We start from the raw sequence: 10,842 nt of genomic DNA, 5'->3' as shown, positions 1-10,842 counted from the left end.
TATCAGAACACATTCTTCTCTCTCCTAAACGTGTGCTTGTTTACTATTACTATAGCTCACTTCCGGTTAAAGAACTACAACCTGCGGACTACAAGTTCCAGACGCCTTCCTCTACACACTGTTCGAGAAAAGCGTCGTAAAATCCAGGCTCTTGCAACTTCTCGTGTCAACTGTCATTAGTCATTTTCCACATTTCAATTAAAATTGGCTTGTCGCTTTTGCGAGTGTGTGAAAGGTAAGTGTTTGTGCACCTAATGGAAGTAATGACGCGGCGTTGTTTTGTATGTAGTAGGGCGTATGACCGGAGGATGTTTTAAGCTGCAGCAAGCCAGCAATTCGAGTTATTCCTACCCAGACTACCACGAAATGGCTTCATTGTGAATTATTTAAGATTATTTCAGGCAAAACTGTCATAATTATTGACTTATCCAAAGCACAAAATGCCTGTGCAGTTAAATGATTTGGCCTACGGTGGAAGAAAATATATAAATTTATGAAGTTAGTAACCAGTTGCTCACTGTAAATCTAGTAGCAAATGTTTTTCCAAAGTTAATCCCATTTAATATCTATTTTTGGTGTTGAAAAAAAAAAAAAAAAACATTTACCTTAAATTTACATAAATGATTTTAAGCAAAAAGTCTACTTTAATGTTTCAAACAACTATTGTGAAAATAAAATGTTTAATTATATGTAAAATAATGTGTCTGCATTCAGTGTAGCACATGTTTATGTAAAAATGAAACACCATACTTATTATGACCTCTGCTTGTATACAAACAAATTAGATTTCATGCAATGCTTTGTTTATAAATTTAAAATGGCAGCTAATTTGCATTTTGGGGCTGTACTAATTAGAGAGACCACTTGAAAAATGTGTGAGTAAAATATTAATATTTTTTGAAGTCTCAAGAGGTCTCTAAAATTCCTCCAAACAAAAATACTGTAACTTTGAACACTTTTTATGGAGCTAAACATGACAATTGAGTAAAATAACAAATGTTTTCATCAAAATCAGGGTTATTCCACCAAATACTGAAAATAAAATATTGTTATTGTGTCTTCTAAAAATGAACATTAACATACCTGAAAAATAAATGTTAAAATAGTATGACCAATTTAGTTTTTCATTTTGACCCAAAGAATTTTTTTTAAATTTAGGAAGAAATGTCATAAGTAGTTTACATAATAAAATTAAGTCATGTAAAAACTAATGCATGGTGACACTGTGGCTCAGTGGTTAGCACTGTCGTCTTACAGCAAAAAAGTCGCTGGTTCGAGTCCTGTCTGGGTCAGTTGGCATTTCTGTGTGGAGTTTGTCTGTTCTCCCCATGTTTGTGCGGGGTTCCTTCTGGTGCTCCTGTTTCCCCTAGAGTCCAAAGGCATTCAGTATAGGTGAATTAAAAAAGCTAAATTGGCCCTAGTTTATGTGTGTGAATGAGTGTGTATGGATGTTTCCCAGTACTGGGTTGCAGCTGGATGGGCATCCGCTGTATGAAACATATGCTGGATAAGTTGTCCGCTGTTGCGACCACTGATGATTAAAGGGACTAAGCTGAAAGAAAATGTATGAATTAATGAATGAAAAACTTATGCAATAATGTTATGTTTTATGAACAATATAAATTGTTAATGGAGAAAAAATGTCTCTTAATTTCTTCCATAATTTTCTCCTTCTCTCTATTTATATAAATATATATTTGTGTGTGAGACTGTATGTGTATTTAATATAAATGTTATGTTGTATTAACCATTTGTACACCCTGTTCCATTGCCCAAAACCTCTGATTTTGTTCATGTTTTCCAGATTCTTCTACACTGCTGGACTGCAGTTGTCATCTAATTTTGATGCCTCCAGCTCATCTTCAGCTGGAGGACAATGCAAAGCTCCAGGTCAGGAAGCAGCGAACTGGACTTCATCATGTTCTCTCCACATGCACATTTTAGTAACTCGGATTTGGTCACAGTTAGCGGGCCAACCAAAGGCTTGCATCATCTGACTGGTGGATCGATGCCAAATACGTAAGCATTAAGTGTTTTGTGCTATTAGGCTGTATAATTGAGCACTACTTATTATAGATGATCACTTTCATTTTATTTGTCTGTCCATTTAAACGTAGAAGCTGGGAAAGAAGATGCATGAGGAAGCAGAGGAGAAGGACAGATGATGAGTGAGTACTAGATCACTTACACATAATATCATATATATATATATATATATATATATATATATATATATATATATATATATATATATATATATATATATATATATATATATTAGGGTGGCTCGGTGGTTAGCATAATTACGTCACAGCAAGAAGGTTGCTAATTTGTTAGCATTCTGAAGGTTAGCATTCTGTGCAGAGTTTGCATGTTCTCCCTTTGCTCGCATGGATTTCCTCTGGGTGCTCTGGTTTTCGCCCCAGTCCAAAGACATGCCAGTCCAAGAGTATAGATGGATAAACTAGGTTAACCATAGTCTGTGTGTTTGTGTGTATGAATGTGGAATATATGAGTGTTTCCCAGCACTGGGGGTTGCATGTCTTAATACACTCTCAGTTCTGGGTTGCGGGAGGAAGGGCATCCTCTGTTAAAAAGTATTTAATGGGTAATTGATGGTTCGTTCTGCTGTGGTGACCCCTGATAATGCAGGCAATACCTTAAGGAAAATTTCTATGATTAATAAATTGGTTAAATTTTGTTAATTGAATTTAACAACCTATGTTATTTTAAGTTATGTTTTAACTTATGTTTAAAGTCATATTAACTTTATATCAGTTTAATGTTAGTTCACACTTTTAGGTTAATTTAGGCCACCACTTTTTTAGTGTTACTAGGCCAGGCGTGTCCAAGCTCGGTCCTGGAGGGCCGGTGTCCTGCAAAGTTTAGTTCCAACCCCAATCAGACACACCTGGGCTAGCTAATCAAGCACTTATTAGGCTTTCTAGAAACATCCGTGCAGGTGTGTTGAGGCAAGTTGGAGCTAAAATCTGCAGGACACCGGCCCTCCAGGACCGAGTTTGGACACCCCTGTACTAGGCATATTACTTATTTGTATTAATGCTAAAGCTTTTTATCATACTATACTGTATTATCACTACATTAACATAATGTGTAAAAAAGGACAATTAAAACAGTTAAAATAACAAAAAAGAATTGTAAATTTTTGTGCATCTCCGCAAAACGATTAAGTACAATAAGTTACACTGTACTATTAAACTAACATCAGGCCATTAAGAAATGCTTTAACTAACAAAAACAGTGAAAAATAGCTACATTTGTTACAAAAGTTGTAGTAATGTTAGTTAAGGCCAGCTTCCCGCTTCCGCCACTGAGACTGCAGCTCTGCACAAGACGTTTGGCCAGCGGAGAAATTAAAATGATCGTGCCCAACTGAGCCTGGTTTCTCTCAAGGTTTTTTTTTTCTTCACTTTCGCCATTTAGTGAAGTTTTTTTTCCCTCTCCGCTGTCGCCACTAGCTTGCATGGTTCGGGATCTATAGAGCTACGCATCGTTGGATTTGCTCTTCAATATTTGGACTCTCAGTAGTGATTATTAAACCACACTGAACTGAGCTAAACTGAACTGAACTTAAACACTACAAACTGAACTACACTGTTCCTATTTACTGTGACCTTTTATGTGAAGCTGCTTTGACACAATCTACATTGTATAAGCGCTATACAAATAAAGGTGAATTGAATTGAATTTAAAGAAAACATAAAATGGACCTTTATTACTTGTTAGCTCCTTCATTGAATAAAACAAAAGACATTGGGGTTTTAATGAGATATTAAAAATTAAGAAATTCCACCTGAGATTAATAATTTCTATACAAGTACTTTACATTATCAGTTTAGTTTAATAAATGAAGGCTATCAAATGGAGCCTTATTTTAAAATGTTAAAGAGCCCATATTATACATGAAATAGGGTCATATATAGGTTGTAAGGGTCTCCAACAACAGTCTAATATGCATGCAAGGTCAAAAAACACTTTGATGGTCTTATAATCTGCATTTATTTTTACCTAATTATCCCAGCGACTCCCATATGAATCGTTCAGCGATTCATTTGTTCCCAAACCCCTCCTCAGCGCGAAGCTAATCTGCGCTGATTGGACCGATGACAGCCTGCTGCGATTGGTCGACACGGACAAGGCTTCAGCACGAGACAGAGTGAAATGCCCAGCTGCTAATCTACAATATAAAAGTAGTCACAGTGCATACACGCTTCATAGTGGATTTTGGCTGCCAGTGGGTGAATGTAAACACAGACGATGGACTAGAAAATACTGACAACTAACTATTTTATTGAGCAAAAAGTCCAAGAACTGGCGAGGAGATCTCCTAGCCTCCTAGTCACAGTCTTCTTGCTCTTTTCACACACACAAAGGGCCTGCGCGTCCATAGAGAAGCGGCTGAATAGAGAGGGCGCGGCGCTCAGTTATATCTGCGAATACCCGTGCGTTACACACACAAGGAGACACACACACACACAGGGCCGGCGCGTCCATAAAGGAGCGGCTGAATTGAGAGGGCGCGGCGCGGTTATATCCGCGAATACCCGTGCGTTACACACACGAGGAGACACACACACACACACAGGGCCGGCGCGTCCATAAAGGAGCGGCTGAATTGAGAGGGCGCGGCGTGGTTATATCCGCAAATACCCGTGCGTTACACACACGAGGAGACACACACACACACACACACACACACACACACACACACACACACACAGACACATTACTTCTACCCGAGGACACGACACACACGCCTAGAGCACTAGTTCAGCTTGCTGGGTGCAATTTAGACACCTCACCTCGAACCTGAGCTGAAATATTTTGAAACTTGACCGTTGCATGCGTGTAAACAGCTGACGATCTGTAATCAAAGCGGCACGCGTCGCGTTTTCAACGTGGCTTTACACGCGATATGAGAATATAAAGAGTTAACCTGATACAGTACACGCGGTTACAAGTAACAAAACACAACTAAATACAGAATTTGCAAGATAGAGTAAACGAGGCAATAATTTTTATCGCACGTACTTACACTTGTGAAATGGGGGTAGAAACTGATTCATGATCCACTGATCCATGTTCAGACAGTCTTCACTGATCCTTCCTTTAACAAACTGAAGAAGTCTTCTTTGAAAGCATATAGTTTTCAGAAGCACTCAGAACTGCTCAAGGCTGGGCTATAATGCTGAGGTTTCCTCTTTAATTAGACTCAATAATATCCATCTGCACAGCGTGACTTCATTCGACCGGTGTCTGTCTGTGTGTGTGTGTGTGTGTGTGTGTGTGTGTGAGACTTTTTTTTCTGTTAGTGGGCGGGGCCGCAGGTTTCAAATCTCCCGGGTTTGCGCGCCCAACTACTTGTGTTTCGTAGCTGCGTCATCGCGAAACACCTAATGACTCGTTATCAAGACGACTCGTTTGAAGCACTATGAGTCGACTCTTTTATAGATGAATCAATAGTTTTAAACACTGTACATTTACAGATTTAAGCCTTAGCTGGATATTTCACTTCACTTAGAGCTGTGTGACACACTTCATGGAAGGGCATTTTCAAAAACCCATAATATGGGCTCTTTAACAAACAATAGAACAATAAAGAATTGAATTGATGAGCGCACTGGCACCGTTGTCCTGTGGCTGCAGTCACATCATCCAATTGGATGCTGCACACTGGTGGTGGTGTGGAGAGACCCCCCCTCATGATTGTGAAGCGATTTGGGTGCATGATCATAAATGCGCTATATAAATACATATTACATACAGTTGAAGTCATAATTATTAGCCCCCATGTTTATTTTTTCCCCAATTTCTGTTTAGCGGAGAGAAGATTTTTTTTCAACACATTTCTAAACTTAATAGTTTTAATAACTCATTTCTAATAACTGATTTATTTTATCTTTGCCATGATGACAGTACATAATATTTGACTAGATATTTTTCAAGACGTTTCTATACAGCTTAAAGGCTTTACTAGGTTAATTAGGTTAATTAGGCAGGTTAGGGTAATTAGGGAAGTTATTGTATAACGATGGTTTGTTCTGCAGACAGTTGAAAAAAAATTTTGCCTAAAGGGGCTAAAAAGTTTGGCCTTAAAATTGTTTTAAAAATCAGACATACTGTGAAAATTTCCTTGCTGTTAAACATCATTTGGGAAAAATTTAAAAAAGAAAAAAAATTTAAAGGGGGGCTAATAATTCTGACTTCAACTGTACATGTTTTTACATTGTACTTGTATTTTTTTAAATTATCTGCATGTAATTGCATCTGTAATTTCTGTGATTACAATTAAAATAAACACTGTTGACTATCCCTTACACCTTAACCCACCCTTAAACCTGTCCATGCTCTCTAAACCTGCCCCTGAACTTGCCCCTCGTATCCTATATCAGTAGCACCATGTGTTGTGCAATACAATATAAATACATTAAGTATGTTGTACTTATTTTTTTGATGTAGTTTTTAGAAGTACTAGTAGTTTAATATAAAGTGGAACCAAAATATTCCTCGGGAGTTTGGTGTTGTGATGAACACCACTCCGAATATAACATAATAATCTTATAAATAAATAATATAACATTCTTAAAAGGAATTCTAGGAGTTTAAATAATGGACCAGTTTCAAAAGCCTGTTATGACGCGTTTAACGGTCATCATAATCTTAAATCCTTGACAGTTTTAATGTTTTGATTTTTAAAAATCGTATGAATATTTAAATGCATTTATGAATATATTATATCTTCGCTTCAAATGACAAAAAATGAATTACCGCTTATGTGAGGTATTTCTAATGCAGCATCTATTTGGCTGAGAGTAAATTTGAAGTTATTCTCTCCTCTAGCTGCCGTCACCAGTCTTACATTTTTTTTGCTAATAGTCTTGGTAACACCATCGTGAAATTTTTTTCTTTTATTATTTCAGCAAATAGGGTTGTAAAAAATGATTTGTAGTTCTGTCCCATTCACTGCGTTCTAAGTTTACCCAACTATGAAGACGTCCGCTACTGAGAAACCCAGAAATGTGAAAAAAGGTCTATAAATAACAATATCATACATGCACATTTGTTGTAATATTAAATATTAGCACATTCACTCATAATACCTGAACTCTTTCTGGCCTTTCTCCCTGTACAGAAGCTGCAGTCCTAAACGGCGGAAGCTGATGGGAGAGGAAGGAGCAGATGAGTGTCCAAGTCCTAAAGCAAACCACATCTGGCCTGTAGATTCTCCAGCACCTTCTCTTTCATCTGATACCAGCCTGGTTCAGCTGCAGACCAGACCCGGGATGGAGGAGATGAATCTGCCCTTCACCACCGCTCCAACCCCATTACCCAGAGTTCCCTCAGAGGGCTCAGGCATGGAGGTAGAGGCCGCTCAGAGGAGACTGCAGGAGATAGAAGAGAGGTTAGATGAACCAATCAATCACTTGCTTTCAACAACTAAATATACATTATTTTCAGATGCTGTTCAGAAATTAGATCCATGTTATGCTCCTTTTATAGGTAGCAAAAGCCCTGACAGGAAGAATAAAGAAGTGCAAAATCCCCCCTTCAGATCTAAAGCCACTAATCAAAGACTATAGTATTAACAAATGGCAAGCAGAAAGGGATCAGTGCTCAAAAAATACATTTTTTAAATCCAGCCAGCAGTAGGAATAGAAGTTTTTTATAAACTGAAGACATAAGGTTGTTTACACAAGATGCCATTGTTATATTTTTGTATTATTATAGAAAAATTATATCTATAAAAAGTTGTATATTTGATCTGGTTTTGCCATGAAATAGCTAGAGAAGCTGATATGTCAATAGATTCAAAACACTCTCTCTTTATAGGTAAAAATTCCTTAAAGCCATTTCTATAATATTCCTGTAATGTTTTGTGTGCTACAGAATCACTTTGGAGGATGATAGCGATGAAGAAGAGCTGGATGTGGAACCGGCTCAGCGCAGGCCGGTGTTGGTGATGTCTGACAGTTTGAGAGAGGGCCTACAGAGGGGGATTGGGGATATTCTACCACATATGGTTGCACAGTCAGTGTGAGTATATTGTTTTCAACTTTTCAAAGTTTTGACACTTGATAGCAACTTTTAGTTAATAAAGAAATTCATGAACAAGCTCAGTTGCAAGCATTTTAATAAATTGAAAAATAGTTTAAGAGTCCGTAAGAAAAAAAGAGAAAAATTCAGCTAAAAATTCATGAATTAGATTACAATTGACAAGTATTATGCTTAGAAGCTTAACCGTGGGAATTAGTACTTTTTGTAAGTAAAATTATACTCTTATTCAGTACGAATGAATAAAATTTAATAACAATTGATGTCAAATTGGCTTTTTAATAATGACATTTCTTGAACACAATATCAGACTAAAATCTATAGAGTCTAAAAGTCAGCTTTTCAATGATCGGAATATTTATATATATATATTTTTTTTTTTAAAGCTTAAAATAATTTTCAAGATATTTCAGATATGCTGCTTTACATGTCAAACATTTAAGTTTTAAATCCAATGTGAGAAATAAACTATAAAGTATTATTTTATTTTATTTTGCTGTAAAGATTCATAAGAAATAACTTAAAACTTCTAATTAGCACAAGGAACATTTAAAAAAACATAAATGGGATTTTCAATTGCTGTGTCCATCCACCTATCTTTATGTGCATTTTGGAATAATGCATAACTCTGGATGGAAATGGCAAAATGTGACAAGTTTTGAAAATGTAGGATAAACATTTAATCTGATGACAAAAAAATGCACAAACTACGATGGAAACGCACGTACTGAATAAACGCCACCATGCACATCAAAAAAGTCATGTGGTTTTGCTTCAACAGATCATGTGATAACAAAAATGACAGAAAGTGAGCGGTATGTTTAGGTGGAGTATGAGGTCTAACAAGATTTTTAAATGTTATATACAAGAAAGAAGTGACAACCATCCCTGATGCAAAATATCAGTGGAACGCACAAATCTTCCAAGAGGTTTGAGAGGAGATGATTCTAAAAGGATATGACAAACCGTCAATATGACATGACTGAGACCAAGTAAGTTATTATATACACACCTGGAGATTCTCCACGATGGACGTCCAGCATTCTCCAGCGCCTAGACTACAGCTCCACACAGGAAGTTTGGCCAGAGGACAAATGGTCATGCCCAACAGAGCCTGTTTTCTCCCGAGGTTTTTTCCTTCTTCGTCAGTTGGTGAAGTTTATTTCCTCGCCGCTGGCTTGCTTGAATTGGGACTTGTGAAGCTGTGCATCGATAGATTTGCTCTTCAGTGTTTGGACTTACAGCAGTAAAAATTAAACCACACTGTACTGAACTAAACTGATTAACAACTCTGAAATCTGGACTTTACTAGAACTTCTATGTTAAGCGGCTTTGACACAATCTACATTGTAAAAGCGCTTTGGAAATAAACATATATACAGTTGAAGACTTGACATACAAAAAAAGGCCTTCTCCTAACCCAGCAAATTCCATTTTTCTCTTGATATTTGGCGCCAGTTTATCAGGAAGTGACAATTTTGTTCTCTTGGACTCGTTAGATGGAAACACTGCTTTATTCGCAAATGTTTTATGCGATATTCCAGTTTTGCGCATTCATTTATTTCACATCTTTGGATGGAAACATAGCTAATGACTCCAGCAAAACAAATAGATTGTCTGAAATCATATGTATATATTGTTTCCACAACTGTATGAAAACAAACAGAAGCACAGAGGTGTTCTGAAAGTATCAATCCACCAGCAGCCCTGATCTTTCTTGTTCTCTGCAGAAGCCGCTCTTGTATGGAGCTGGTGGTTTGGCGTCCTCCAGAAGACCCGCTTACACAGAGACTCAAAGACTCTTTACAGAGACAGCAGCGCAAGAGCAGACAGACCCCTACCCCCGTACCTTCCGTCAGCAGCCCGCCGTCCCACCAGCAGACATACAGCCCTCTGTTCAGCGGCTCTGGGGAAGAAGACATGGAGTTATAGAGCAAAATCAATCAGCATAACCTGATTTCTTCGTTTTTTTAGTGCCATGAATTTTGTTGTTTGTTTGTTTCAGCCTGCACTTTTTTTTTGCAGGTGGGACCATATTTGCACTAGATGAAATGAGAAGTGAATTTTCTTTTTTGCGGTACGTTGATCGGAACAGTTGGTTACATTATTCACCCTGTTTGATAACTCTATGCCATGTATGTTTGAACTCATTACTTGTAAACAATGCAAGAATATTTTAGTTTCGCTGGTAGTATTATTGCGGTCTTATATACTGTGCACTGAACACTTGATTTGTTTCAATCTGCCACATTATTTTTGTGAAATATTTACTTTTTAAGACATCCGACTGGTTGATACACAAGACTGCTTTGCTCTTCATTCTGTTGTTGTTATGGAAAGTGATGACTTGTGAAGTTTCTTGTTTGTGCGAGGAAGGATTGTTATGTGGGTTTAAATTAGACGGCACTACTTTTATCCGGTTTAACCATTTACTCATTTAACAGACAGAAATACGAGTATTGGAGGAGACGCATGGGCATCCATATTTGAATCCTAGTACTTGGATCTTTTTAATCTAAGCAAAGAACAAATAGCACTTATTAAAACTGTCATAATTATAAAAAAAACAACAGTAAGATAAGCTAGAAAGCCAAAATGCCTGCAGTTTAAACGTTGGCCTACATTACTGAAATGTTTTGTTTGAAACTTTTTGTGATTTTTAGTTTGCCTGATGTCACAATATAGAACTTGTAAATAATACAGACTACTGTATGTCACAATATGACAAAGGCAGACTTGTTTATAAATAAAATCAGTTTGGCAATATCG

At 37.1% G+C, this 10,842-nt stretch overlaps 1 protein-coding gene across 1 annotated transcript; it reads left to right on the top strand.

Annotated features, from left to right (window-relative positions):
* Positions 1-40: 40 nt before the first annotated feature.
* On the top strand, positions 41-10,837 carry ccdc117 (coiled-coil domain containing 117). Its single transcript, XM_056457824.1, has 6 exons — positions 41-235; positions 1,805-2,019; positions 2,118-2,168; positions 7,154-7,423; positions 7,909-8,055; positions 9,804-10,837. The coding sequence occupies exons 2-6, from the start codon at positions 1,877-1,879 to the stop codon at positions 10,003-10,005; spliced, it is 813 nt and encodes a 270-aa protein (XP_056313799.1). The 5' UTR covers positions 41-235; positions 1,805-1,876; the 3' UTR covers positions 10,006-10,837.
* The last annotated feature ends 5 nt before the right edge of the window (positions 10,838-10,842 follow it).

The sequence above is a fragment of the Danio aesculapii genome, chromosome 5, assembly GCF_903798145.1.
Source record: "Danio aesculapii chromosome 5, fDanAes4.1, whole genome shotgun sequence".
NCBI classification, from domain to species: domain Eukaryota; kingdom Metazoa; phylum Chordata; class Actinopteri; order Cypriniformes; family Danionidae; genus Danio; species Danio aesculapii.
The sequence above is the reverse complement of the archived record's forward strand: the minus strand, read 5'-3'. Positions and strand labels throughout refer to the sequence as shown.

What these genes read in the sequence shown, in the direction of transcription:
- ccdc117 (XM_056457824.1), top strand. Translation starts at nt 1,877, where the DNA reads ATGCAAAGCTCCAGGTCAGGAAGCAGCGAACTGGACTTCATCATGTTC. An exon ending in GGTGGATCGATGCCAAATAC is followed by an intron (nt 2,020 to 2,117) that starts GTAAGCATTAAG and finishes ATTTAAACGTAG; the next exon opens with AAGCTGGGAAAGAAGATGCA. An exon ending in CTGCAGGAGATAGAAGAGAG is followed by an intron (nt 7,424 to 7,908) that starts GTTAGATGAACC and finishes TGTGTGCTACAG; the next exon opens with AATCACTTTGGAGGATGATA.